We start from the raw sequence: 23,767 nt of genomic DNA, 5'->3' as shown, positions 1-23,767 counted from the left end.
GTGGTGACACGAGTGGAAACGTAATTTCCTCCAGGGTAGTGTGGCGGCCTGGTCAGGTGCCGACGAGTACATTATACAAGAAAACATCTAGGCTGAGTTGGAGCTAAAATTAGTCTAATTAGTCGCAAGGGACGAGTGTATAGTCACGTGATCATTAAACATAAAATGTGTCAGCTGCCCTTCTCGGCAAACTAAGGCGAACATCGCCCTGAAAAAGGGGTGAACCTGAAACCGTACGCGAGGTCGAATATGGAGCAGAATTTACACGAAAACTTCCGGACATTTCCGTCTGAATGTATCAAGGAGAAAAAACTTCTTCATAATATACCATCCAGCGGGATTCGAACTAGGGCCGGCGCAAACCGGGCAGCTTCGTTTCCCGTTGCGTTAGACAACACGGCCATGGTTTCAGCCTCTCGATATAGGTCTTCTCAGCTTTCTGTCAAGCGCACTTTGTTTAATTAAACTTCGGGTGAATTTTACAGCGCAGGCTAAACACGAGCACGCGAGTTTCTCATGAGAAAAGTACAACAAACTCGGTTCCAAGATACGACACAAATTTTCTGCCATGCTGTTGCGATAGAAACGCTTTCTGTTGCACTGCACAGTGGCCTGTCTTCGCGCAAGATTTGGCTCTGTTGTGAAAACAAGAGAGTGCAGAATACTATAGAAGGCGTTGTTATTACGACATAATTTTCTTCTGTCACGACAAGAATCTCTGTTGTTAAGACAAGGTTAGTTCCCGAAATATTAAAGGATGTTTACTGCAACAACACAAACATTTTGTCATGTCTTTTGACAAGGTTGTTTCTCGCACAACAATGACTTTATGAAGTTCATACCTTGCTCTACCGTCTTCAGTCGTGGTTGGGTTACAGTGTCCGTAGTTACTGGCGTCATGCCAGGTACTCTGCCGACGGGGTTTTTATAGCGTGCTTCTCAAGAAATAATCAAATCAAACTCAAATTTATTTCTGCCTTCAAAAGGTGCAGACAGCAGAGGCGCAGAAAAAGCTGTAAGATACAGCTTGACAAAGGCGCAGCCCCTTTCTTTTCGTTTATTTGTTCTTAACCACTATCACGTGACTGCCAGCCCGCAATATCTTTTGTAGTGGATTAAAAAGCATACTTTACTTGGTGCAACAAAGAAGTAATGTTTAGTTTGCTTCACATTATCTTTCGCCACGAACATTTACTTTCCCTGCGTCGACACCTTAGTCAGCTGTGGCTACCCCATAGATGGACACGGAAAAAAGGCATTCACTATAACACATAGACACAGACACACAGACACACAGAACAGCCAGACACAGCCAAGACGGAGAGAGAGAAAAGAGAGAGTGTGATCACAGGCCTGGAGAAATGCACTCGTAGCTGCGAGGGGTTTGCATTTGGTCTGGCGCACAACGAGGGCATCATGAGCGCTTTCTGCTACGGGGTACGGGGCCGACATGTCGCTGGGGTGGTCGAACGCCTACAGTGTGCAGTTTGACACAACACCGGTGCGGGTTTTGCCACAGAGGGAACACGGTGACCCGTTTGATCTGCGGCAGCTGCAGTGCTCGTGCGCGCGCACCCGATGTCGTTAAGGTCTTGTTCGAGCCCCCTGGGAACAGGCCGAGCTTTCATGTTTTTTTGCCTAACTTCTCGCGCAGAATTTCGAGGTATTCTATGTTCTATTCTGAATTCTATGCCGATGCGACATAGAATAATGACTTCCCGGTACAGCTTTGGTAAGAAGTAAAAGCGTGTTTTACTTGTGACTTTCTGCATGCTAAAGCCTGCTTTGTGAGCGACTGTGATGATCAAGATCCATAGAAGATTAAGGGAGCTCATTCGCCAAGTCCGGCAGAGTTGGTCCGAAAATAGAAAATTTTTTGTCATCCTGTCGTTACGACATACTTTTTTGTAATACTGCGAAGTTGTCTGTTGTCGCGAAAGGACTGGCTCTTTCGTCACGACAGGGGGACTACACGATACTAAAAAATCCTGTCGTCACGAAAATAATTTTTGTTGTCAAGTCCCAACATACTACATAAAAGTCTGTTTTGACAACAACAATCTTTCTGTTGTGTTTTACAGTAGAGAGTGATGTAAACTGTCTAGAATTTGTTAAATTTAGAGTAAAAGGGACTCCCCAATGCACACTGCAATAATAATTTAGGTTAAGTTCAAAGTTGAGAGCGCAATATTGAAAAAGAAAAAAGGGTTTGCTTTTTGTTTTAGCCACCTTATACTTCGCATAAGCTGATCTTGTCCTCTGCTGGTAATTTGACAGTCGCTGGATTTACAGTAAGAGAGGAGGACATGGTCATCCTGAAAATCCTCGTTACTTCGGTTGCATTACGTTGAAAAGTTTTGGCAGTGGTCAGAATTCAAAATTTGGCTGCACCGCAACCTGACTAAGAGAAACTCAGGAAACATATTCGAGCCTTGTGGCTGTGTGCCAATTCAAATTCGCTCCATATGACAGGAAATTCTTGGCACTGTTGTACAACAGCCTTACCGAGACCAGATACTGCTCAGGAGCACTGCAGCCACCAGACACCTACTGGGAGTGTTGGCCAAGGTATGAAGGAGGCACCCCACGCGCGACTATCCCAAGCAGCACAGGTAGTCAGCCCAATATCGGAAACACCGGCCAAATAATGGCATACAGTTATGCCCCATATTGGAAATGCTGGCCCAGTAATGGCTATCTGCCCAGTATTGAAAAAGCACATTGGATATACTCCAATATTTAAATACTGGCCCAATATTGGCCCGCACTAAAGCCATCTATTTGCAATATTGAGCGGATTACACGTGCTGCTTTAGATAGCCCTGGCGCCGCGACCGTTGGCTATTCACCGACTGCCTCTCTGGGCTCCCATCACCTCTTTGTCTCCTCTTGGCAGCTTGCCGAGCTCGTCCCCCGATGACAATCGAGGAATTTAGGAGAAAAATAAAAAAAAAGATGCAGAAGACGCTATTTGTGTACCTGGAATACGGTAACTAGTGCCCAGAGGAGGGAGTCAAAGTTCTTGCGATCGCACTGCACGGTCCCGTCGGGTTCCTTGACACAGAATTTGCAGCCGAAAAGGTTCATGCCCAGAACGCTGCAAGGAGGGGGGCGAAGTGTTGCGCATGGAGTATGCGCACAACACAAGTACGTCACACTGGTCAGGTTGTGCGGCCTCGAAGAATAAGTGGTAAGGGCTCCATTTTAACAACAGCGCACGCTTAAATTTACAAACAATGACACTGCTTGTGTGTATGCTTTGCATGGCTGCTTCTTGACATGTAAGTATACGGAAAATTCTGGATAAGTATTACACAAAAACAGGCGTCGTGAAAGGCGTTTCTCTTGTGCTTTAGGTTGTTGTTCTCATAGGATTTATTTTCGAACCGGAATTCCTCTTTTCAATTTGATATGGAGTCGAACATGCTTCGCTAAATGGCAAATGAAGTGTGAGCATTAATTGTGTGTCCGGGAGTCAAATATCTATCGTAGCTTTATAAAATATTGAATAAGGTATTAACTCGAATAACCTGAAGGTAGGCATTAACATAAATACTAAGAAGGAAAAGAACTTATTGGCTAGAAGTATGGATTAGTCAGATAACTATAGCGATGCGCAGAAGAGTAGTCTATTTAAGATTGATTTCCTCCTATTCAGGCGGGTAATTATACTTTCCTTCCCAGGTGCGTAGCCTTCAAGAGCCTTCGTCAGATGCGCTCTGAATATAATGTGCGTGAAAAACGTTGCTGCTAACACATGCCATAGGGTTTTCGTGGAACTCCTGACAGAGGGAAGTTCTGTAGGCTGGACAGAAATGTCGTCCTCACCTTTTTGGCTTGGATCATTATTAATGGCATGAAATGTCCGTGTAGTGCTCAAGGGCATCTCCGGTCACCCATTCTGCAGCCGCAGCACAATGGACCAAAACTTAACAAATTTTGGCTGTAAATTGGGGCTGAGCATGTTAGTTTCTGCAGCTCTATAAAAAATGAAGCAACCGGTCTAAACTTTATGAGTTGATAGCTTCCAGAGCGCAAATGACTCAAATTTTGCTTTTCACTCGCCAATGGCTCCTCGTTGAAAGCATTTGACCTGTTGTTTCTCTTGACCCGACTGTTCTTTCTTATAGGTCTCCACGTTTACAGACATAAAATGCACTAAATTAAGTTCAGCACAATTAAGAACACCTAATTATAGCGCACACTGCCTAGAACGTTGAGCCCTGAAGTGAAATGTTTGCGAGAGAAAAAGCTCTGCTTCAGCCCCTACACTACCAACAGAAAAGAACCGAGCTTGCGGCGGCAAGATCTAGCGTGATGATGTGCAATGCGCAAGACGTCTTGCAAGGAGTGAAGCTGTGCTCGCAAGTGAGGAGAGTGTTATTAGCTATGCCTTTTGCTTTGCTGCAGCAGCGCAGCTCAGTGACGGGAACAGAACAGTGTGAGTGGCAAAAAGCACGGCCCAGTGAGGCACGCCCTGAGGTGTAAAGCGCAGTGGGAAGGTCTGTACACAGCCAAGGGTGGGTGGGTTTACACCAACGTGCAATGCAGCGGTTGAAGAGAAAAAGAAGCTCTCATGCCTCGCACATTTCGAGTCGTTTGGAGGATGTGCCTACAAGTTGACTCATACGTCGGTTTATTTCTAAGCTGAATAAGAACCAAGGGGCTATGCAAAATGTTCTAAGAATGCTGTGAAGTAACATACCTTTATGTCAGTAAAATATACAAAGGCTCACAGAAAGTAAAAGGACCGAGAGTTCTAATATTTCAGCAAGTTTATGCTTGGTCTGTGTTTAAGAAGGCATGACGATATCCAAATAGGCAGTACAAATGGCTATAAAGAACGGCAAGCTACCCACCTTAATACATAACTCTCAAATCTGTGAAACTGTGTTTATTTTTACTTTTTGTTCGAGTAAGCTTTGATTTTACTATTCAGAACTGCTCCCAGTGAAATTATATTGAGCATAATCACTTATTTTAAAGTTTGTCCTAGATGGCGTACCTAGTTTTAAGAAGCAGGACTAAATAACTTCTCCCAAAGCTCCCCACGTTAACTTCGTGCAAGCTTTAAGTACATCTTGTAGACACATCGACCAAGCGACTACAACGCAACCAGAAATGGCTTCCAGAAGCATGTGCATGAGAGCGCCTTATGGAGCCCTATACACCGAGACCCCTTGGATTGTGTTTCGTGAAGGCAGGCAGCAAGGGTTTTTACGCTGTGGTGAGGAATGTGAGAGGTGAAATAAAGTGAAAAATATTGTTCATTATTACAAAAAAACAGCTGATAAAACCGAAGAGAAAAAAATTTTCTGCCCCGTGGGTCCCAAGTTGTACTTGGAAGTCTGTTGTGCACGTGACGTTGGTTGGTTGTGGTCTGCTGTTGCGCCGAACGGCCTTGTGGAAGTAGTTCTCCACACACAATGTACACTACTCCCTGTGTCACAGATTGCACGAACACTCTTCTCTGGAAAGTATTTTTCTATGATGATAGAAAATGAATTGTGCCTGACAAGATCCGCTCAGTTTTAGTTTAGGTGCCTAGACAACGAAGTGTTCGTGAAGACTTGAACTCTTTCTTGTAAGTGTTCGTTTCAAGCGTGATGCAGAGCAGAAAGCAGCAGGCCACACTAATAGCTGTGCAGAGCTAAAATACCACCCGAAAAAGCTCCGACTCAGCATTTTGAATATAGCTAATTAAAATTACACTTGTGTAATGACTATGTGAAAAACGCAGTGCCTAGCTGCCAAGAGTGTAGTCTCAATAGCAGCCAGCTATAGTCAAGGTGTGATCATTCTTAATTTCATACACCAGCCTTCACTTTGGCTATCACAGTAGGCGAGAGTACAGCTTCTTTCAAACAGCCACCACTGATAAAATCTATATTATATTGTTGTTATATCATACGAACTGAAGTACATGCATAGAGGCTAAAATAATAAAAAAATGCATGCAAACAACTAACCCCTAATGGTGGCCTTTGCTGCAAAGTACTGCACGACTGCAGATGTGCGTAAGTTCTCTCACATTAAAAATGTATCAGTTTTCAACTAGGTTCAAATATACTTTTACGTGAGCACTATCTGCAGCTAAGAGCAAACAAACCTGTCAACACCTGCTGGCCATGCCTGCCCACCTAACTTCCTGTCCCACATAAATAATATATTGTATCGCCCTACCATAACATGTATCGGGAAAAAACCTTTCCTGTTTGCTTAATAATTTATAATAACATTACTCTATCGAAAACACACCTTCGCTTTCATAAGCTCCAAAAGCATTCAAGGCCCTTGAGAAACATCCAAAAAGAGTTTGCAGTTTTCTCGGTCACACTTTATGAAATCTCGTGTGCCCGATATGGAGCATTCCTTAGTAACAAACTGCAGCTTGCTTTGGAATAAACTTATACAATGGGCATGTTTTACCAAGTGCATGCTTAGTAAAGCTCGAGAATGAAGGAAGACTAGCATGCCAGTGTGAGAAAGTGACAAGACAGCACTGCCCTGGTGTACCAAAGATGAAAGCGATTGTGGTGTAAAATTTACAGTCGAAGCTTTTTTTTTTATCGCAAGCTTAACCTTGGAGCATAAAATAGAGCACAGCTTTACAGCCAGAACAAGTCGAGCTCAAATGAAGACATCCAGCGGTCACTACTACAACTAAATCATTTACTAATTATGCGGACAGAGAGGAAGATTTCCCTGCGGCATCTCCGCTAAGCCCTTCGATTCGTGTCAGAACGCAAAGTCAGTGGGGCGGCACAAAGAGGGCGGTAATTGTTTCTCTCGCCTTACCTAAAGATGAAAATAAACAATATCAGAAGAGCGAAGAACACGGCCACGTTGTCCATCGTCCGCAGCATGATGAAGAGTTGTCGTCGCAGGGCCGGCATGAACCGGACGAGCTTGAGTATCCGCAAAAGTCGAAACGTCCGCAGCACCGAGAGACCACTCCCACTGCTCTGGCAGAGCTCCACTATGCTGCCATCAAGACGGGAGAAAAAGGGCGCACATTCAACACACAGGTACTTTGCTCGTAAAGGTTTTCTCTCCCACCCGTGCAACCACATAATGTCGTAAGCTAAAATCTTCATCACTTCATTGAAAACTCAATGCTATAATTCCTTGCTCGAGCGTGACACTTAAGGGGTGAGAAAGTCGCGTGAAGACACACTAGCGGTCTTGAATTTATATTTATTTATTTACAGTATACGGTAGACCCTAAATGGGTCCTGGTAGGAGGGGCAAAAAGGCATAAAAGAAATACAGCAAATAACATCGCAGAACAAATATAAATAATGGCACAGAACAAGAACCAAGCACTCAGCAACTGTGAACAAGCAATTTTGTCAAAGGCATTGACGGTGTTTAGTAGATCAGGCGGGAGTTCATTCCATTGTGTTATTGTGCGCGGAAAGAATTAGTATTTAAAAATATCGACCCTAGCGTTGTACGGTGTTAGTGATTCCAGGTGATGATTTCTTGCAATCGCCGCAGACCACATGTCGCTAACGGCAGTTTTATGTGGCTTGCTTTTCACTACATTGCCAAGGAAAATTTCCTGTCGCGCAGCCCGAAAACAAAGTACAAATCATGTCAGTAGTGAGCATATATAGTTCATGCGGAATCAAAATTGAGAAATAACTATAGGTTTGTGAAGAAATGACTTGTTAATGATGATTTTAGAATGAGTATTAACCACGGGCGGATTCTTCATATCTACATTCCAGTGAAAATCAAGGAAAACTTATGCGATCCTCTATTTTCTTTTGCTACACGAAAAATGCCTGGCGTACATGGCATCAAACCTGACTTCTGCTTTCTCTAAAATTTATTCATAAAGCCCCCTCTGGTTTATATCAGTTCAGTGTAAAAAGCTGCACTGAAAAAACTGAAAAAAAAAGGTGAACGTGTGTTCAGTTTTTATCGAACATCTTTACGCGGTGAACTGACGTCACATTTTCAAGACAACAGCGCTAAGATTTGCCGGCTGCAACTCATGGCAGTTCGAAAAATAGCTGCTCTGACTGATCAGAGAGATGGTGTCGTTATGGTCCTTGCCAGAAGCTGCACCGAGTGTTACGCAGAATTATCTACAGTTGTGTTCGGTGCATTTCAGCACCACAAGAACTCTTCAAGCAGTGCATGAAATGGCATCTAAAAATACGTTAGTATGGACAAGCATTGGCAGGTACTGTCACTTTAGCTTCCAAGGTGACAGGGCTTCAGCCTGACAGATGTGACGCATCGAAACGCATCATACTTCAGCCATGCATAAATGATGCAGGATATACTCACCTAAGGATGACAATGACGCCATCAAAAAGGTTAAACCCGCTGCTTATGTAGGAGAGGAATCCCTCAGCAAGAATTTTGAGCAACATTTCCAGGCCAAAGATGCCTGTGAAGATAAGGTTGCTGATTTCCACGGCCAGGGTCAATTCTTGAGGCTGAAACAAAAAATTGCAAATTAACTCACTGGTAGCGTGCAATGCAAGCTTGCATTAGATTTGAAATATGAGTTGGAATTTAGAACAGTCATGAGAGCGAAACGCATCACCATTAAGTTATAAAAGCACGGTTGATAAGGTCGGATTGAAGAGTTTTCGTTTGCTCTACTCAGACATTCAAAACAGATGATTAAAGCTAGAAATTTTCACGATTTCATCACTAAGGGCCCCTTCAGTGCTAAAAAGCAAAAACCTGAGGGAGTCATTAAATAATTTAATTCGAGCGTAAAAAGATATACATACTTTTGGCGAGTTATGAATATTTAAGGACAGTAAAACTCTGGAAGAATAAGAAACGCACGTAATACATAAAGAACAAAATTACAAACTGCTCCGTCATATTCCAATGCGGCATTTCTAAAAAAAATTTAAGCAGTTTTGTGTTTAGGAATTGTTTTTGAATAACTCTATGTTCCTCCTGCATAACTGGCATCTGACAATTTAACACTTCCGCGGAAAAAAATTGCATAAAAGACCGTCTATGCAATTAGGTTAGCTTTCCTGTAGTTCCGCCTGCACAGGTAAAAAAATTATTCACATTTATACGCTCTGTATCAAGGATTATACGTAGGGAATTACAGGTTTCAAGGTAGTCGTAACGTCAATCAAGAATATCTGTCTGTCCGACCGCTCAAATGCAATGATTTTGTGTCCTCAGGAAAGCAGATAGTTGGAACCTGCACAGTTCAGTAATTTAATTGCATCCAATGCAACCTGGGGGTGCAGAGCATTACATGTCATCAGAGGCCACTACCTACACTCTAAAACAGGAAAAGTAAAAAAGAGATGTGGCTGTCCTCTAGTGCTCTTCCTTTATATAAAAGGGAGTGCTCTAAAGGACAGCTTACTCCCTTCTTACTCCCATACAGGTGTATGTCCTTTAGTGCACTCCCTTTATATAAAAGGAAGTGCTCTAAAGGACAGCTTACTCCCTTCTTACTCTCATAGAGGCGTATGTCCTCTAGTGCACTCCCTTTGTATAAAAGGGAGTGCTCTAAAGGACAGCTTACTCCCTTCTTACTCCCATATAGGTGTATGTCCTCTAGTGCACTCCCTTTATATAAAAGGAAGTGCTCTAAAGGACAGCTTACTCCCTTCTTACTCTCATAGAGGCGTATGTCCTCTAGTGCACTCCCTTTGTATAAAAGGGAGTTCTCTAAAGGACAGCTTACTCCCTTCTTACTCCCATATAGGTGTATGTCTTCTAGTGCACTCCCTTTATATAAAAGGAAGTGCTCTAAAGGACAGCTTACTCCCTTCTTACTCCCATAGAGGCGTATGTCCTCTAGTGCACTCCATTTGTATAAAAGGGAGTGCTCTAAAGGACAGCTTACTCCCTTCTTACTCCCATAAAGGTGTATGTCCTCTAGTGCACTCCCTTTATATAAAAGGGAGTGCTCTAAAGGACAGCTTACTCCCATATAGGTGTATGTCTTCTAGTGCACTCCCTTTATATAAAAGGAAGTGCTCTAAAGGACAGCTTACTCCCTTCTTACTCCCATATAAGTGTATGTCCTCTAGTGCACTCCCTTTATATAAAAGAGAGTGCTCTAAAGGACAGCTTACTCCCTTCTTACTCCCATATAGGTGTACGTCCTCTAGTGCACTCCCTTTATATAAAAGAGAGTGCTCTAAAGGCCAGCTTACTTCCTTCTTACTCCCATAGAGGTGTATGTCCTCTAGTGCACTCCCTTTGTATAAAATGGAGTGCTCTAAAGGACAGCTTACTCCATTCTTACTCCCATATAAGTGTATGTCCTCTAGTGCACTCCCTTTATATAAAAGAGAGTGCTCTAAAGGACAGCTTACTTCCTTCTTACTCCCATATAGGTGTACGTCCTCTAGTGCACTCCCTTTATATAAAAGGGAGTGCTCTAAAGGACAGCTTACTTCCATATAGGTGTATTCCTGTTTAGAGTGTAGCCTGCGGCCAGACAGGGATTGGCCCACCTGGTCATGGTATTCAATGCCCATGCTCAGCGTGTTGACCAGTATGGCCGTGAGGATGCCCCTCTGGAAGTACTGGTGTCCCACCAAGCGCCTCAGCTGGGCCTGACGTGCCCTCCAGAAGCGGCAGCAGGGACCCCGGTAGTGCACCCGGGTCGTGCCGCTGCCGGAGAGCTCGTCCTCGTACTCAGAGTACCACGACTCCTCTTCGTCCTCTATTCCGCTTGAGGACGAGTATGACGCTTCGTCGTCGTCCTCGTTGTGGTGCCGATGCCGATGGTGGTGCCGGGAGCACGATGACGATCCCGATGAGGAACCAGATGATGGGGACGGAGAGCTGTTGCCGCGCCGATGCCGCGAAGCCCCATGGGAATGAAAGGTCAGCTGCGGTGCTGAGTAATGCTTCGTACCTGTAACATGAGATGGCGCGACGGTCGACGATCAGCTGGCCCATGATGGGCAGGTTGAGTGCATATTGTTGACATATGGTTTCGTATCAGCACGTAGATAAACGAGACACCAGCGGTATGCATGCCGAAGGGCTAATTGCGCTAATCTCTGAGGCCACTTGCGGACCCTCACCTAGGGGCTTTAAAGGAATGACACAAAATGATGGCACTAAGGTGCTGTAGCGATTCAGCTGAACCAACTCCCTCTGCGTCGCTAGCGTGAACGCTGATCACACGTGATCAAGCATATCTGCAGAAGTTCAAAAGTCGCCCGGCTTCAACCCACTATGAAAGCAATTCCCTTACAGGCACGTTACCTGTGTGTAGCTGTTTTTGTGTTGTAACACTATTTACATAACACAGGTAGCTGGCCTAATCTACCCGCTCACTCTACGCTCGCGATTTCTCGCTCGCAATGCCGACACCGGATTTTCTGGACAACGAGGTCTTTAACATTATCGCGTTAAAAGCAGACGACTAAGACAAGATCTCGACAAGATTTAGTTAGGGTTCCAGATGTTGGTGTTATCATGCTTTTGTAATTACTGTGTGACAGTAAAAACCGATCAATCAATCAGTCAATCAGCCAACCATCCAATCGATCAATCTATCTATATATCAATCAACCAACCAACCAAGCAATCAATCAACGAACCAATCAATCAATCAATCAATCAATCAATCAATCGATCGATCCACCAATCAATCAATCGATCAACAAGCCAGCCAACCACTCAATCAATCGAGCAATCAGTAAATCAATCAATTAGTCATTAAATAAATCAATCAATATATCAACCAATCAATCAATCTTATTGACGTACTGCGGCAGGTTTAGCGCACCAATCCGGCGCCTCACCTTTGCTGAGTGTAGAGTAGAACCGGTGCATGGCAAAGTTGCTGGCAAAGCTCGCAGCCAGCGCCGCACTCTGGGCGCCGCTGAACGCGAGCAGTTCGGCACAGGTCAGCGTGGCGCCGGTGGACGTCGGCAGATGGTGGGAGGAGGAGGAGCCGCTGGCGACGGAGCCCAGCGGCCGCAGCTCGCTCCCTTCCGGCGTCATCGGGGCCTGGAGTGAGACGCTCTTCCCCGTGCACGACTTAGTGCTGCCGGGTTGCTCGGTCAGCAGCGGAGGTGTGCATGGCCCTGTATGGCCACAAACGTCGATAGTGCGATGAATTTACGACGCATGCATGTGGTCAAATGTTGAGGACAATCCCCCATGGTGGGGTAGATTTTTTAAAATAAGGACGTAATTACTCAATGGCGTGCACTCAAGCGGAGACGTACGGCTAGAAAGGAAAGCTATACAGCTACACCAGAAACTTCATAGTTAAAGAAATATTCGAATTTTTATGTAACTATGAAGTTTCTGAGAGAAAGCTGTATAGCTTTCCTCTGTAGCCGTATGGCTGTGCTCGGGTGGATGCCAGTGAGTAATTTGCTCCTTTATTACAAATTTACTCCACCTTGGGGGATTGTCCTCAACATTTGACCAACACTGTTCCCACTTCGAGTTATTAATTAGCTCTCGCCCGATCATATGCCAGCCGTCCCGATTCGCTCAGTTGGTAGCGCGACTGCTCCGGTGAAGCGGTGGTCCCGGGTTTCAACACAGGACCAGAACGAATTTTTCTTTAACTACAAAGTTTCTGTGTAAACTTCTTTTCTTTGTAGTCGTATGGCTGCGCTTAGGTGGATACCAATAATTACAACCTTATTAAAAAACCTGCATGTGTATCGGTCCTGATAATGCTGCTGGTTATAATAGCAGAAATGGGACATAGGCGTCTAGGTCTAACTTCTGACATGCTTCCTGCTTATGCACGCATAACGCTTTTGAAATTGGCGGGGATACTGGCTTGAAGAATTTACAAATCTTGTCTCAAAATGTTGCAGCTGCAATCAATTTCTTACTACTTACAAACTGAATTGTAATTAGGTATGCTTCTTATTTTTTCCACTTTTGTTAGCGGCAGCTGCTACTCATGCACGTTGTAGTGTGGTGTGGGAGACCCACAGAAATACTTAATTGACAACCTTTTCGTATGTCGCGATTCGTGAAATATGGAACACGAATTAACATTGTGACGTTGTGTCCGAGCATGCGAACCCACTGCTACAAGCACCAAGACAGCTTTGTGCTGAGGCCGAGGGTATATAAATATCTGTTGGCAAAAAGCTTGCAGGATAAGGTGTGCTGCGCCTGCATGAGCTGCGCTGCCTAAGTAGAGGCAGTAGGGTATTCCTGTAAGCAGTAGGCACCTTTTCATTGTGGTTCTCTTGACGGAGCTCCATAGAGAACCATGTATCCTTCGAGCATATCATCTGAGCTTGTAGACATATGGGTGCTCGGTCCTGTACTGATTCCACTGAACTTAAACTAAAGTCAGCATACTGCAGCGCTAACTTTGTAGGGGATGTTGGCTCGTTTCACAATGCTCATGGCCACACAGGTGTACCTGTGCACGGAATATGCAGAGGTGCAGAACATAGTTGAATTGACCTTTTCAGAGGTGCACACGTGCGGACAGAGTACTCCTTTACATTTAGGTAGTGTGCAGTCTGTCTCGACGCCCCGGCTCGAAGCCGCATGCAGGAGCTTTAATCAGGCCAGCGCGTACTTTCCCCGCTTCCTTTCTACGGCACGTGCTGCCGACTAGCGGCGGTTACGAGAACGACCGTTACCTCCCGGCCCACTGTTGGAGACGCACGAGGAGCCGGAGGCGGCGGCCACCCTGAGGCACGAGGGCCTCCTGGGCGACGCGGCCAGGTCCACGTCCGACACCTCGGGGCTGGCATGCGGTGGCACGACCAGCATGTGGCAGCACTCGGTGGCGGCGCTCTCGTCGCACGCCTCGAACACCGCCGGCAGCGCCGCCGCGGATGATGACGGCGACGACGAGCACGAGGAACCTGACTCTGCAAGCGGCCGAGGAGAAAATGGAGAGTTGATGGGGGCATTCTCGTGATGCTATGAAGAGATTCATCGCTAGTTGTTTTGAGGGGAGGGGGTGTTAGTGCATGTGAAAGGCACTAACGGCCACGTGTGTCGGGTAAAAAGGAATCAACGGGTCATTTAGGACCTTGTTATGTGAAAGCCAAGGGGTACTTTGCCGTGCTAGTCGTTCTATGTTGAACAGGTAGAGGAACTGCAGAAGGGAGATAGGACGAATAGAGTAATAGTCAGACACAGCGCTGCTCTCGGACATCGCCTCTTCTTGCAGTTCCTATTAAGCCGTGAGGTCTTTTTGTACGTATGGTATTGCCACAGAAATGCGGCTCTATGTCTGCCTGCTCCCTTCGCCGTGAATGAGTTGCACTGTTCCTTTACCTTGCTGTGTGATGACGTCAATTAGTACGAATCAAACGAACTCTGCACAACTAGCACTTCCAATCAACGTGTAAAACACATGTGGATTAAGGTTCTCTAAAAAATAATTGCATGGGACAGCGCCGAGCTGCGGCTCCTTCAACGCTTCAGCTGCTGGGGCGTTAGCAGTTTCCACGTGCACACAACGACCCGAGCACAAGCGGCCTGGAACCTTCCCACTTTCTCAGCCTCATGGAGAGGACAATTGAAGGCAGCTCCACTACCCAGGAATATGCACCCCGATTTTCACCAGTCAAGACGACAAGCACGAGCCGAAGCTGTGAAAAGGCACTACGGCGGGCGTGAGGGCGTGTTCTATGTCGATGCGGCGGGTCCCGAGCCGGGAATGGCGGTCGTCGCCCTAGTGCACCAAAATAAAACAATGGACGGACCAGTATTGGCTAGCCAGGACATACTGGCTGCGGAAGAAGTGGTGATTGCTCTAGCTGCAATACATGTACACTACCTCGGAATAGTCTTACTGATTCACAGACAGCGTATTGCTATTGCCTCAGAGGCAGGATCGCAACGCTCGCAGCTAAAATCCTGCAAGATAGCTACACCCGTGGCTGCCAAGCCACACGCAAACACTTAATATGGGTACCAGGTCGCCAGGGCATCCCAGGGAACGAGAGCACACATGCCTCAGCCCGAGCATTTCTCCCCCGTGCACTCAGTCCGAATGCCATGGAACCTCCAACCCTACTACTAACTTACACCGACATACTTCAGCAATTAAGGTTATCCCGTCTGGTCTATCCTCCACCAGCTAAGGCACTAGACAAAGAGGAGGAACTGCACCTCCGAAGGCTACAGACCAGCTCTTACAGCAACCCACGAAGACTACACGCAATAGATCCGGACTCATTTCACTCACAATGCAAATTCTGCGGGGAGAAGGTGGACCTGTACCATATGGTATGGGCCTGCCAACAAAATCAGGCTGTCACTATTGATAACCGGCCAACGCAGGAGGGGTGGGAGGCAGCTCTGACCAGCTCGGACGAAACGAGTCAAATGGAACTCATCGAAAGAGCCCGGACAGCAGCCTACGCCATTGTGGTTCCGGTTCTGAGAGCTCAAACCGCCGCTACAACCTCCTAAACAATTTCATTAAAATATTTTCACCACCACCCACTTTCTCTTGCGCCTTCTCATTTCCTTCGCCCATCTCCTTGCGGCGCGGTTCGGGCATGACATTATAATGAGAGTTATCGCCGCCTTTTCTTTCTTCATCACCTTCATAATCCCTGCAGGGCTTCATCATCACTGCCGTCCACTCAGTACTAAAAAGCATAAACTTAGCACATGATCATCTGTTTCCTTAGGGCAGTCGGACAAGTTGAGGCCCTCGTAGTTATGCTCGCTTTTGTTTGTCATGGTGAACGGCTTGTTTAGCTGAGGGGCTGCCACTTAAACGAGTTGATTCGTATTTCGCGCAACAGCTGTGGAATTCTGGACACCAACAGTGACGTCACAAATTTATACGCCGTAAAATGGCTGGCCGCGTGTGGCGACCCCACTGGGAGATTCTACCCTGTCGTTTTCGCGGTTTTGGTGCTGTGTGTGTGTTAATTATTAAATTGTAACTTTTAACCACGTAACGAAGATTGACGACGATGACGATGATGACGTTAGTGAAAACAGAAACAGCAAGTAATTCATAAGTTATCGATACGGAAAGAGCAACGCGGGCCACGAAAACATGGGGGTGGATGGATGGATTGAAGGTAGGAGCGTCTCCTTTGAAACGGGGCAGTGGTAGTTGCCACCATGCTCAGTTTTTTCCCTTTAATTTTGTTTAACTCTGCTGTAAGTTGTTAATAAAATTCGCCATTTTCTTTAAAATACGTCTTTCTACACTTTCAAACTTATGTCGCCTCTCTGCTTTTGATCCACAAATCCTCCAATCGCTTTTTGCTAATTTCCACCGCAGATTTATTTACATGACTATTGTTTACATGACATGATTTATTTACATGACACCCTGCGTGCGTGCCACCTACCGGAGGAGCAGTGACTGTGGCTGTCGTCCAACGGGCACCCGTCAGCCCCGAAGTGTCCTGGCGGACTCGACGCCCTGGCGTGGACACGCGTAGCGGAGACTGGCGAGACGGCTACTTCCGGCCCAGCCAGCTGCGCTTCCGGGTGGCTTCGAGGAAGAGGCCGGCGACGCTTCCGCCGTCTGTACCACCGTAGAAACCTGCGGGTGCACCAGCGAGAAACGAATACATTGGACAAGTTGGGGTATCTGCTAACTACGTTGCCGAATGAGGATGGTGCGACAGCCTTTTTGGCACGCAGATGCACTGCAAGCTTCCGTTCCGTATGGGAGTATAATGATAGTAGCTTGTCCACAGCTCAAAAGTCAAAGTAGTACTTTGAGGCTGCCATGTAAGCATAGAAAGCGAAACTTTCAGCGAGTCTGCGCAGCATGCTAAAAGGTGGCGTTGGCGAAATCTGCGTTAAGCTAAAACAGCCTTCAGTGCGCTCTCTGGAGGGCACTACAGTCGCGAAAACGGGTTTCAGAGTACGTCGTCCTCGACTCTCTTTAAAGATAACCCATGATCGCTATTAGTCATAAAGAGACGGATAGTGCAAATCCACCACTGTCTACTATTTTATAAGGAAAGGCGCTATAAAGATGAATTTTGCCTAGTAAGAGTGTTATCGCTTGCCAGTGTCTAAGGGCCCGTTTCGGTGAGTGCCATTTACATGTCCTACAAGTTAGTGCTGCGCATAGACAAAAAAAAACTCATGCCTTTTACGTACTTGCTGTGGCGGAAATGCAGTGAGGATGTCAAAATCGGTCAGAAATCGGTCTGTTAACTCCCGTTTTCTTTAAATACAATTTTAATCCTGCACTTCTAACCTTATGCCAAATCTTTTCTTTTCCATCCACCATCCACCAATCTTCCAGTCTCTTATCGCGAACTTCCGCCGCTAGCGCCATCACCAGCCTTAACACTTTAATAACGCCAGCTAGCGCCACCTGTCGCTCGCCAGTATGGTACGCCTAGTAACTGCACCGGAACGTTTTCACTTTTAGTGTGGCGTAACTGCAGTGTGGTAACGTGCTGGGCGAACATGATGGTAGTGATGATTTACTGTTCCCACGCGCTACAAAATCTTACATAAAAGTATCCTTTCGCTCACTTGGACCGTTGCCGACGACTATGCGTAGAAAAGCAACGCTGTGCGCCGAAGATTCAATGTTTCCGCGTTAATTCTGAATCTTCAGTGTCACACATGTACCCCCTTTTACAAAAGTAACCGAACAACGGGTTTCTGCGTCTCAATGGTATAATAGAGCCTTTACGGCACGCCTAATGGCCGAAAAATGTCAAAACGTGAGAAAAAGGGTTAGTCTTACTTTACCTACATTCAGAGCTTAACGACTGCAATAAGTGCTTGGCTACGCGTCTAAGAAACGAACCAAACAAACTACCTTTTCTCGGTAACCTTTGGCAAAGACGTACAGCCTGTGCCAAAAGTAACCAGGCAGCATTGTTTGCTTCTCATTAGTATAGTAGAGCCGTTACGGCTTCCCTAAAAACCAAAGAGGTCTTGGAAGGTGCGGACGAGGGTTCTGCTTACCATAGAGAGATTTAGAGCTTGAGGGCTGGCATAATAGCTTCAATATACGACTGAGAAGCAAACCGTCTAGCCTGGTTACTTTTGGCAAAGAGTGTACGTAATGGTAGCCACGAAAACTAAATTTTAATGCGTAAGCATTGTATGGCTATGTAGGCGGTGTCGGCGTGGCCTAGACAATCTCGGTCTTATAACGGAGCAACTAGTTGGTATATCGGAAAAAGAATGGTATATCGTCGGATAGAGCATCGAAAAAGGATGCGCAAGTCACAAAATGCTTATTGTGGGTTAAGTACGTAATTAATTATAGCCAAGAATGTTTCAAAACTAGGCGGGGCCAGATCAAAATTGGCGCCAAATTTGAAAACACCGAAAGTGGGCGGAGCTAAAGCGCGGCGCCAAATTTGAAAACCGGAAGTGTGGACGGAGCGAAGCGTGGCGCCAAGTTAGAAAACTCAAAATGGACAACGATGGAACTTCATTAATTTAGGCAAAGAGGGGCAAAGAGGAGCGAGGAGGCGTCGCTGTTTACGTATTACTTTAATGCAGGTGGCGCAGTGATCTCATAACTTTGTTCAGGTAATCTAGGCTTGTTCGCCTTTTGGAGCATCCTTTCGAAGTGTACAGATAAGGAAAATATGGGCAACGGGGGACTCACCTCCGCTTCGCCCTTCGGCCGAGATGCGTGAGGTATTTGATGATCTGCGTGTAGCAGCCCGAGTCGGAGACAGACGTGGAGGCCAGTGTCGAGCTGGAGTGGTACCGGGCGCGCTCCAGGCGCATCCTTTCCATCTCGCGTTTCTTGGTCTCCGAGAATTGCGTCGCAATGACGACCAGGCACAGGTTGATCATGAAGAAGGAGCCGATCTGCGAGGCACAGGACGAAAAGGGTGTAGCAGTGCCTCCCCCTGCTGAACAGCTTCTGAAGAAGGAGAAGCGTGCGAGACTCACCACAATGAGCAGCACAAAATAGATCCAATCCCAGAAGGAATGTGCGTCCTGTACATAGTACATGATGTCGGACCAGCCCTCCAGGCTGATCACCTGCGTGGAAGAAGAGAGAGAGAGGGAGAGAGAAAGCGCATTTACTTTTTAGTCTGTTAGCATTACAATCCCCACCGTGAAGAAAAAGTGTTTGACGTCCGGCGTAGTGTTGACTATACCGCCTGCCACCTGTTAGCCACCTGCTACGGTTGGCAGGTGGTAAAGAGGTGACAGGGAAGTCCTCTCCTCTCCCCAAGTAGGGGAGGGGATGGAGAGGCATGAACGTGACGGAAGGTGACTGACAACAGGAAAGAAAACATTTTGCTGAATGGAATGTGTAATGCTTTCGTCATTTCACCATTTGCATCAATGATTTCCTTCTCTCTGAAACTTCTGTCGAGCCACGATAAATGCTGTTGAGCCAGCTGCCTTTCTCGACTGTTCTCCGAGGTAGCTGGAATGTGTGCTTAACTACCTGGACTATTTTCAGTTGCAGGAAGAGAGAAGAGAAAGTTCCCAAGCGTGGTGAAAAAAACTCAGTAAAACAATTTACCTTTGTGCAAACATCAACATCACTGCGCGCGCTTCATTGTGTCTGCTCCCATATCCTCAAGCGCTACAGCTGTTTTAACACTGACTATGCTGAGAGGCGAGGGAAAGTTTTGGAAAAGAAGGGACGGCAGAATTCCGCGATATTCAGGAATGGAAATGTATGCAGGTTGTAGGTAAAACATGCTATGTTTCTTATTGCGTTAGGTTTTAAAATGACGACGCAGTTGCCGATTAAAGCTCATTCTTCTCCTCAAAGCGCCGGAAAAGTGCTGAGAAGCTCGGTGATGACGTCACAGACCATGAGTTTTCAAATTGTCTCTGTCTTCGTTCAAACCCTGCCGCGCTTCGTCGGATGCCGACAAACAACGCTCTGCAGGTTTTGCATACAGTGACATTGGTTTTCTTCCCTTCAGAGCAAATGCTTCTGCTTTGAAAATGTACTGGCACCGTAAATGACGTCATCGTGCGCCCCCCATTCACCGCGGAGCGCTGCGGAGAAGCCTGAAAGCCGTCGCGGTTTCATTCGGCGATTACGTCACCATTTCAAACGTTAGCCCAAAAAAGACTTCAGATGCCTTACCTCCAAGTTTACACATTCGACTCATTTAAACTCGTCAAATTCTGAAACCATTGCAGCTAGCCGCTTAACCCTTACAAAAATTTCTTTATAGTCTATAGACTGCCCATAGACTTCTGTCTGTAAAGTCTATAGACTCTCTATAGAAACCCCTAGAGAACAATCTATAGGCAATAAAAATCATATAGACAGTCTATAGACAATCTATAGATTTATAGCCATACAGTTATAATAGAATTTTATCTATAGAGAGTCTATAGACTAACAGACAAAAAGAAATATCGACACGAAGGCAATAGAGTCTATAAGGAGTCTATAGATTATCTATAGATAATTTTTGCATGAGAAGGCTTAGAGCGCACTGAGGGTATGAACGGAGCGTGTGCTCATGCTCTTTCAGAAATTCTTGCGTGTCACGCGCACCCATTCTCTTAATCGCGGGGCAAGGCTCTGCAAATACGAGTAGCAGAGGCTCTTTAGAGAGAAAGAGGAAGGACACCCGAGCGGCCTTACCAAGAAGATGGCGACCCAGGCTAGGCCGATATTGTCGAAGGAGATGGACCCCTGGAAGGGGTTCTTGTCCCCCGCGGTGCAGTTGGTGTAGTACTGGTTCCAGTTGACGCACGACGCGTTGGTGGGCGCGTTGGCGCTGTGTGGCTGCGCCGACGCGTTGCACGTCAGTCCAGAGGGCAGCACCAGCGGCGGCAGGCCGCTGCACCGGTGCATGCCGTTGTCCTTGTCCGTGCTGCAGATGTAGTCCTTCTCGGCGTCCAGCCCCTGGTAGTACGACGAGATCGGACTGCCCCGCCGGGGAGAAGAGGCATTGTCAGACTCGACAGAACTGCTGCTGCCCGTAAGAAAAATGCTGCATGCAACGTGGCACCATACGGTAGTAGTAGCGGTACTGTTTATTCAAAAATAAAAAGAAATATAAAGATGAAAAGGGAGTAAAAGATTTTTGCTAGCCCCGGCATCTGCCATCGATACTGAAGCACCTGAGCTGGGGCAGCGGAAGTCAAGGATAGCAGGCAGAATGGAGAAATGAAATGAAAGAGGTGAGGGGACAGGAATAGAGGATAGCGGGAGAGGTAACATACACAAATACACTATTTACACAATAATGCATATATACAGGCTGCACGCCTGTTGAGTCTATACAGGGGGAAACCAGATTCCAGCCGCTGTTCCGTATACGGGACATGCTTCGAGGCCTCTGCTACGACCTAGTAAATTATAATACCGCTGCCTTAATTTATGAGATCTTTCACAACATAGTAAATTTAACGACAGTATGTCTTTATCACTCACTGCGCACCAACATGTCTACTGCAAGACATCGGCTCTTGCTTTTTATAATACACACTAATTACGGTCGACAAACACTGGAATCGATGGGTACTCATTTGTGGAATAGTCTCGATTATAACGTTCAAACTTCACCTACTCTTCGTGCCTTTCAAAAGCAATTAAAACATGTTCTATTGAATTCATTATACTCTATATTCTTTAGTGCTTTGGTTTCTGTTTTTTGTCTAAAAATAACATGCTTACTGTTTAACTTGATGTTTTCAGTAGTGTCCAGTGCTTACTGCTGTGACATGTTTACTGCTAAATAGTTGCGCAATTTTTTGCTGTCGTCTACATGATGTCTATTAGCTTACAGTGATTGGGACACTTAGGCAATTTTTGTGGGGTCCAGGAAGTTGTCTGTTTGTATTTAATGCTTTACGCTAAATAAACAAACAAACAAAACAAGCAAACAACACTCCCACGCATGCGCAGTAGTGCTAAGGACGTGCGGGACTTCGTACCGGAATTTGATTTCCCCTGTTCACTTGTACTCTCCGCGTCCTTCCCCTCAAGAACAGCAGATATGATTTGCTCTGCTAGAACACTCTATAACTTCGGCTTAAAATTTACTCTCATTAAGGAAGGGGCGACACTTAATCTTTAAAAAAAAACGAATTCATCGCAGAGAAAGGTTCTGCGTCATTTTTAAATAATCCCGGAATACGGATGAATCGACTGTAGCGACTTAATGATGCAGCAAAATGTCATCGGACTCAGTTGTGCCACGATTGCCCCTTTCGGATAATCCCCTTCTAGAGCTGCAGTTTATCAACGTAAGACTGCGAGGAAGGACGCAGAAAACAAAAAAAGAATACAGGTATTTCGCTCATAGGACATATGTATGCAATACGTGCAACGAATACATTGGTTAGTGACATTAAGCGGAGTTATGCGACAAGCTGACGGGCGGCGATGACCCACTGCGTTTTTTTGTTGTTTATGTAGACGTGCTAGCTCTTGCATCACTTGAAATAACAGTGCTACCACGACAGAAGCGACTACGCGTAATATGCAACAGAACAAACCCACATTTATCCTCTTTTGTGATCTTGTCTATCCTTAGGGTCATTCGCTAACCATGCGAACGAGTTGGTTAGTTCGATCGTAGGACGTATTTAATGCAGGAGATGCAACTATTTCGGTAATTTTGCATGTGACCACCTTCCGTTAGTGATATTCAGCGCCAAAAACCCACGACAAGCAGCACAGCAACACACTGGACACTGATGCGAGGTACGCCACCATGACGTCATTAGTTCATGCAGTCAGTGACGTCACTTCGATGCCAGGTTGCAGCTCACAGTGACGTCACTAGTTAGCGCGATGTCAGTCGCAGCCCAGTCTCGTGGATTGCGTGTTAGAGTTAATAACCACGGGCCAGGCGTCCAATGCAGTAGTCGCAGGCCGCGAAGAACGGCGCGGCCTGGCAGTGCACAGGCAACGAGCGAAGCGCCACCACACACACAGCACTGAGAGACACAACTCGGGCAGTGAGGTTCGATGAACGCCGCTTACTTAAACGCTCTGACCCTTTCCGCGTAATACGGGCTCTGACTCCTGCAAAGAGGGAGAGTGAGAAGACGCACTGCGAGCAAAGACAGACGGAGCTCAGGTCACACACGGCCGCGGAAAGGGCGGTCATATTTTGACAACGTTAGCGGTTACAGTGAGAGCGGTTACAGCCTCACATCTCGTGGCCGTAGTCTGCGTGAAAGGACGTCCTCACAGAGCAAGGTCACAAGACACATTCGTCACGTGACCTGTCGTCGCAGTAACTTGTCATGTGGCTCAGTTATTAAACGGATGACTTGCACCTTTTAAGTGTCATGGTTACAGTTAAGTAAACTTGGAACTGAGCCATCAAGAACATTCTCTTTTACATCCCCTCTTCGACATCCCGAATGATGCAGCTCGTCTCATGATATATGTACTTCCATTCGGCGTTTAAATCGAGAGCATTTAGGCTGTCGTCGTACAAAAAATTTTAGCCCGCTGCGTAACCCAATTTCTTGATTGGTTGATTCCCTGATGACGCCATCAGGAACGCGTGGCCCCAATTGATCAATCAGAGAACACTGCGAAATTTGAAATTCCCCACGAAGTTCCCGGATTGGTCGAGAGAGGTCACGTGACCTTGCGAAATCAGAACAACCTGCCAACCGTGGAAGGTGCCAACCTGCCCACCGAAATGTGAGCAAACTGTCCCTAGATGACAAATTCAGTGCAGTTGCCACCTTCCCAACGCGGCTCTGCGCATGAGCCTTACGGGAGCTTAGGAAGAGCATCCCAGGTCTCACAAGTCCCACCGGTGGCTGTGTTTAAACAGCCACCTGCCGAGGCAGTGGCGCGTCGCTTAACCGCTGCACCACAGCGCCAGTATTGGCATAAAGGCACCTCGGGATATATGAATGCGATTTAGAAGGTCGTGAC

The 23,767-nt window shown here is 46.3% G+C and overlaps 1 protein-coding gene across 1 annotated transcript in view; it reads right to left on the bottom strand.

Moving 5' to 3' along the window:
* LOC144101283 (voltage-dependent T-type calcium channel subunit alpha-1G-like) overlaps positions 1 to 23,767 on the bottom strand; it is a 91,847-nt gene that overhangs the window by 54,507 nt on the left and 13,573 nt on the right. The window contains exons 3-12 of the mRNA XM_077634380.1: positions 22,853 to 22,894; positions 20,501 to 20,786; positions 18,826 to 18,918; positions 18,533 to 18,741; positions 16,287 to 16,483; positions 13,596 to 13,829; positions 11,769 to 12,053; positions 10,464 to 10,870; positions 8,302 to 8,453; positions 6,799 to 6,984 (exon numbers count right to left, since the gene is read on the bottom strand). Coding sequence (XP_077490506.1) covers positions 6,799 to 6,984; positions 8,302 to 8,453; positions 10,464 to 10,870; positions 11,769 to 12,053; positions 13,596 to 13,829; positions 16,287 to 16,483; positions 18,533 to 18,741; positions 18,826 to 18,918; positions 20,501 to 20,786; positions 22,853 to 22,894 — 2,091 coding nt within the window. The remainder of the gene's footprint in view (positions 1 to 6,798; positions 6,985 to 8,301; positions 8,454 to 10,463; positions 10,871 to 11,768; positions 12,054 to 13,595; positions 13,830 to 16,286; positions 16,484 to 18,532; positions 18,742 to 18,825; positions 18,919 to 20,500; positions 20,787 to 22,852; positions 22,895 to 23,767) is intronic.

This window comes from Amblyomma americanum, chromosome 8 (assembly GCF_052857255.1).
Source record: "Amblyomma americanum isolate KBUSLIRL-KWMA chromosome 8, ASM5285725v1, whole genome shotgun sequence".
Taxonomy (NCBI): domain Eukaryota; kingdom Metazoa; phylum Arthropoda; class Arachnida; order Ixodida; family Ixodidae; genus Amblyomma; species Amblyomma americanum.
This window is presented reverse-complemented; position numbering and strand designations above follow the sequence as displayed.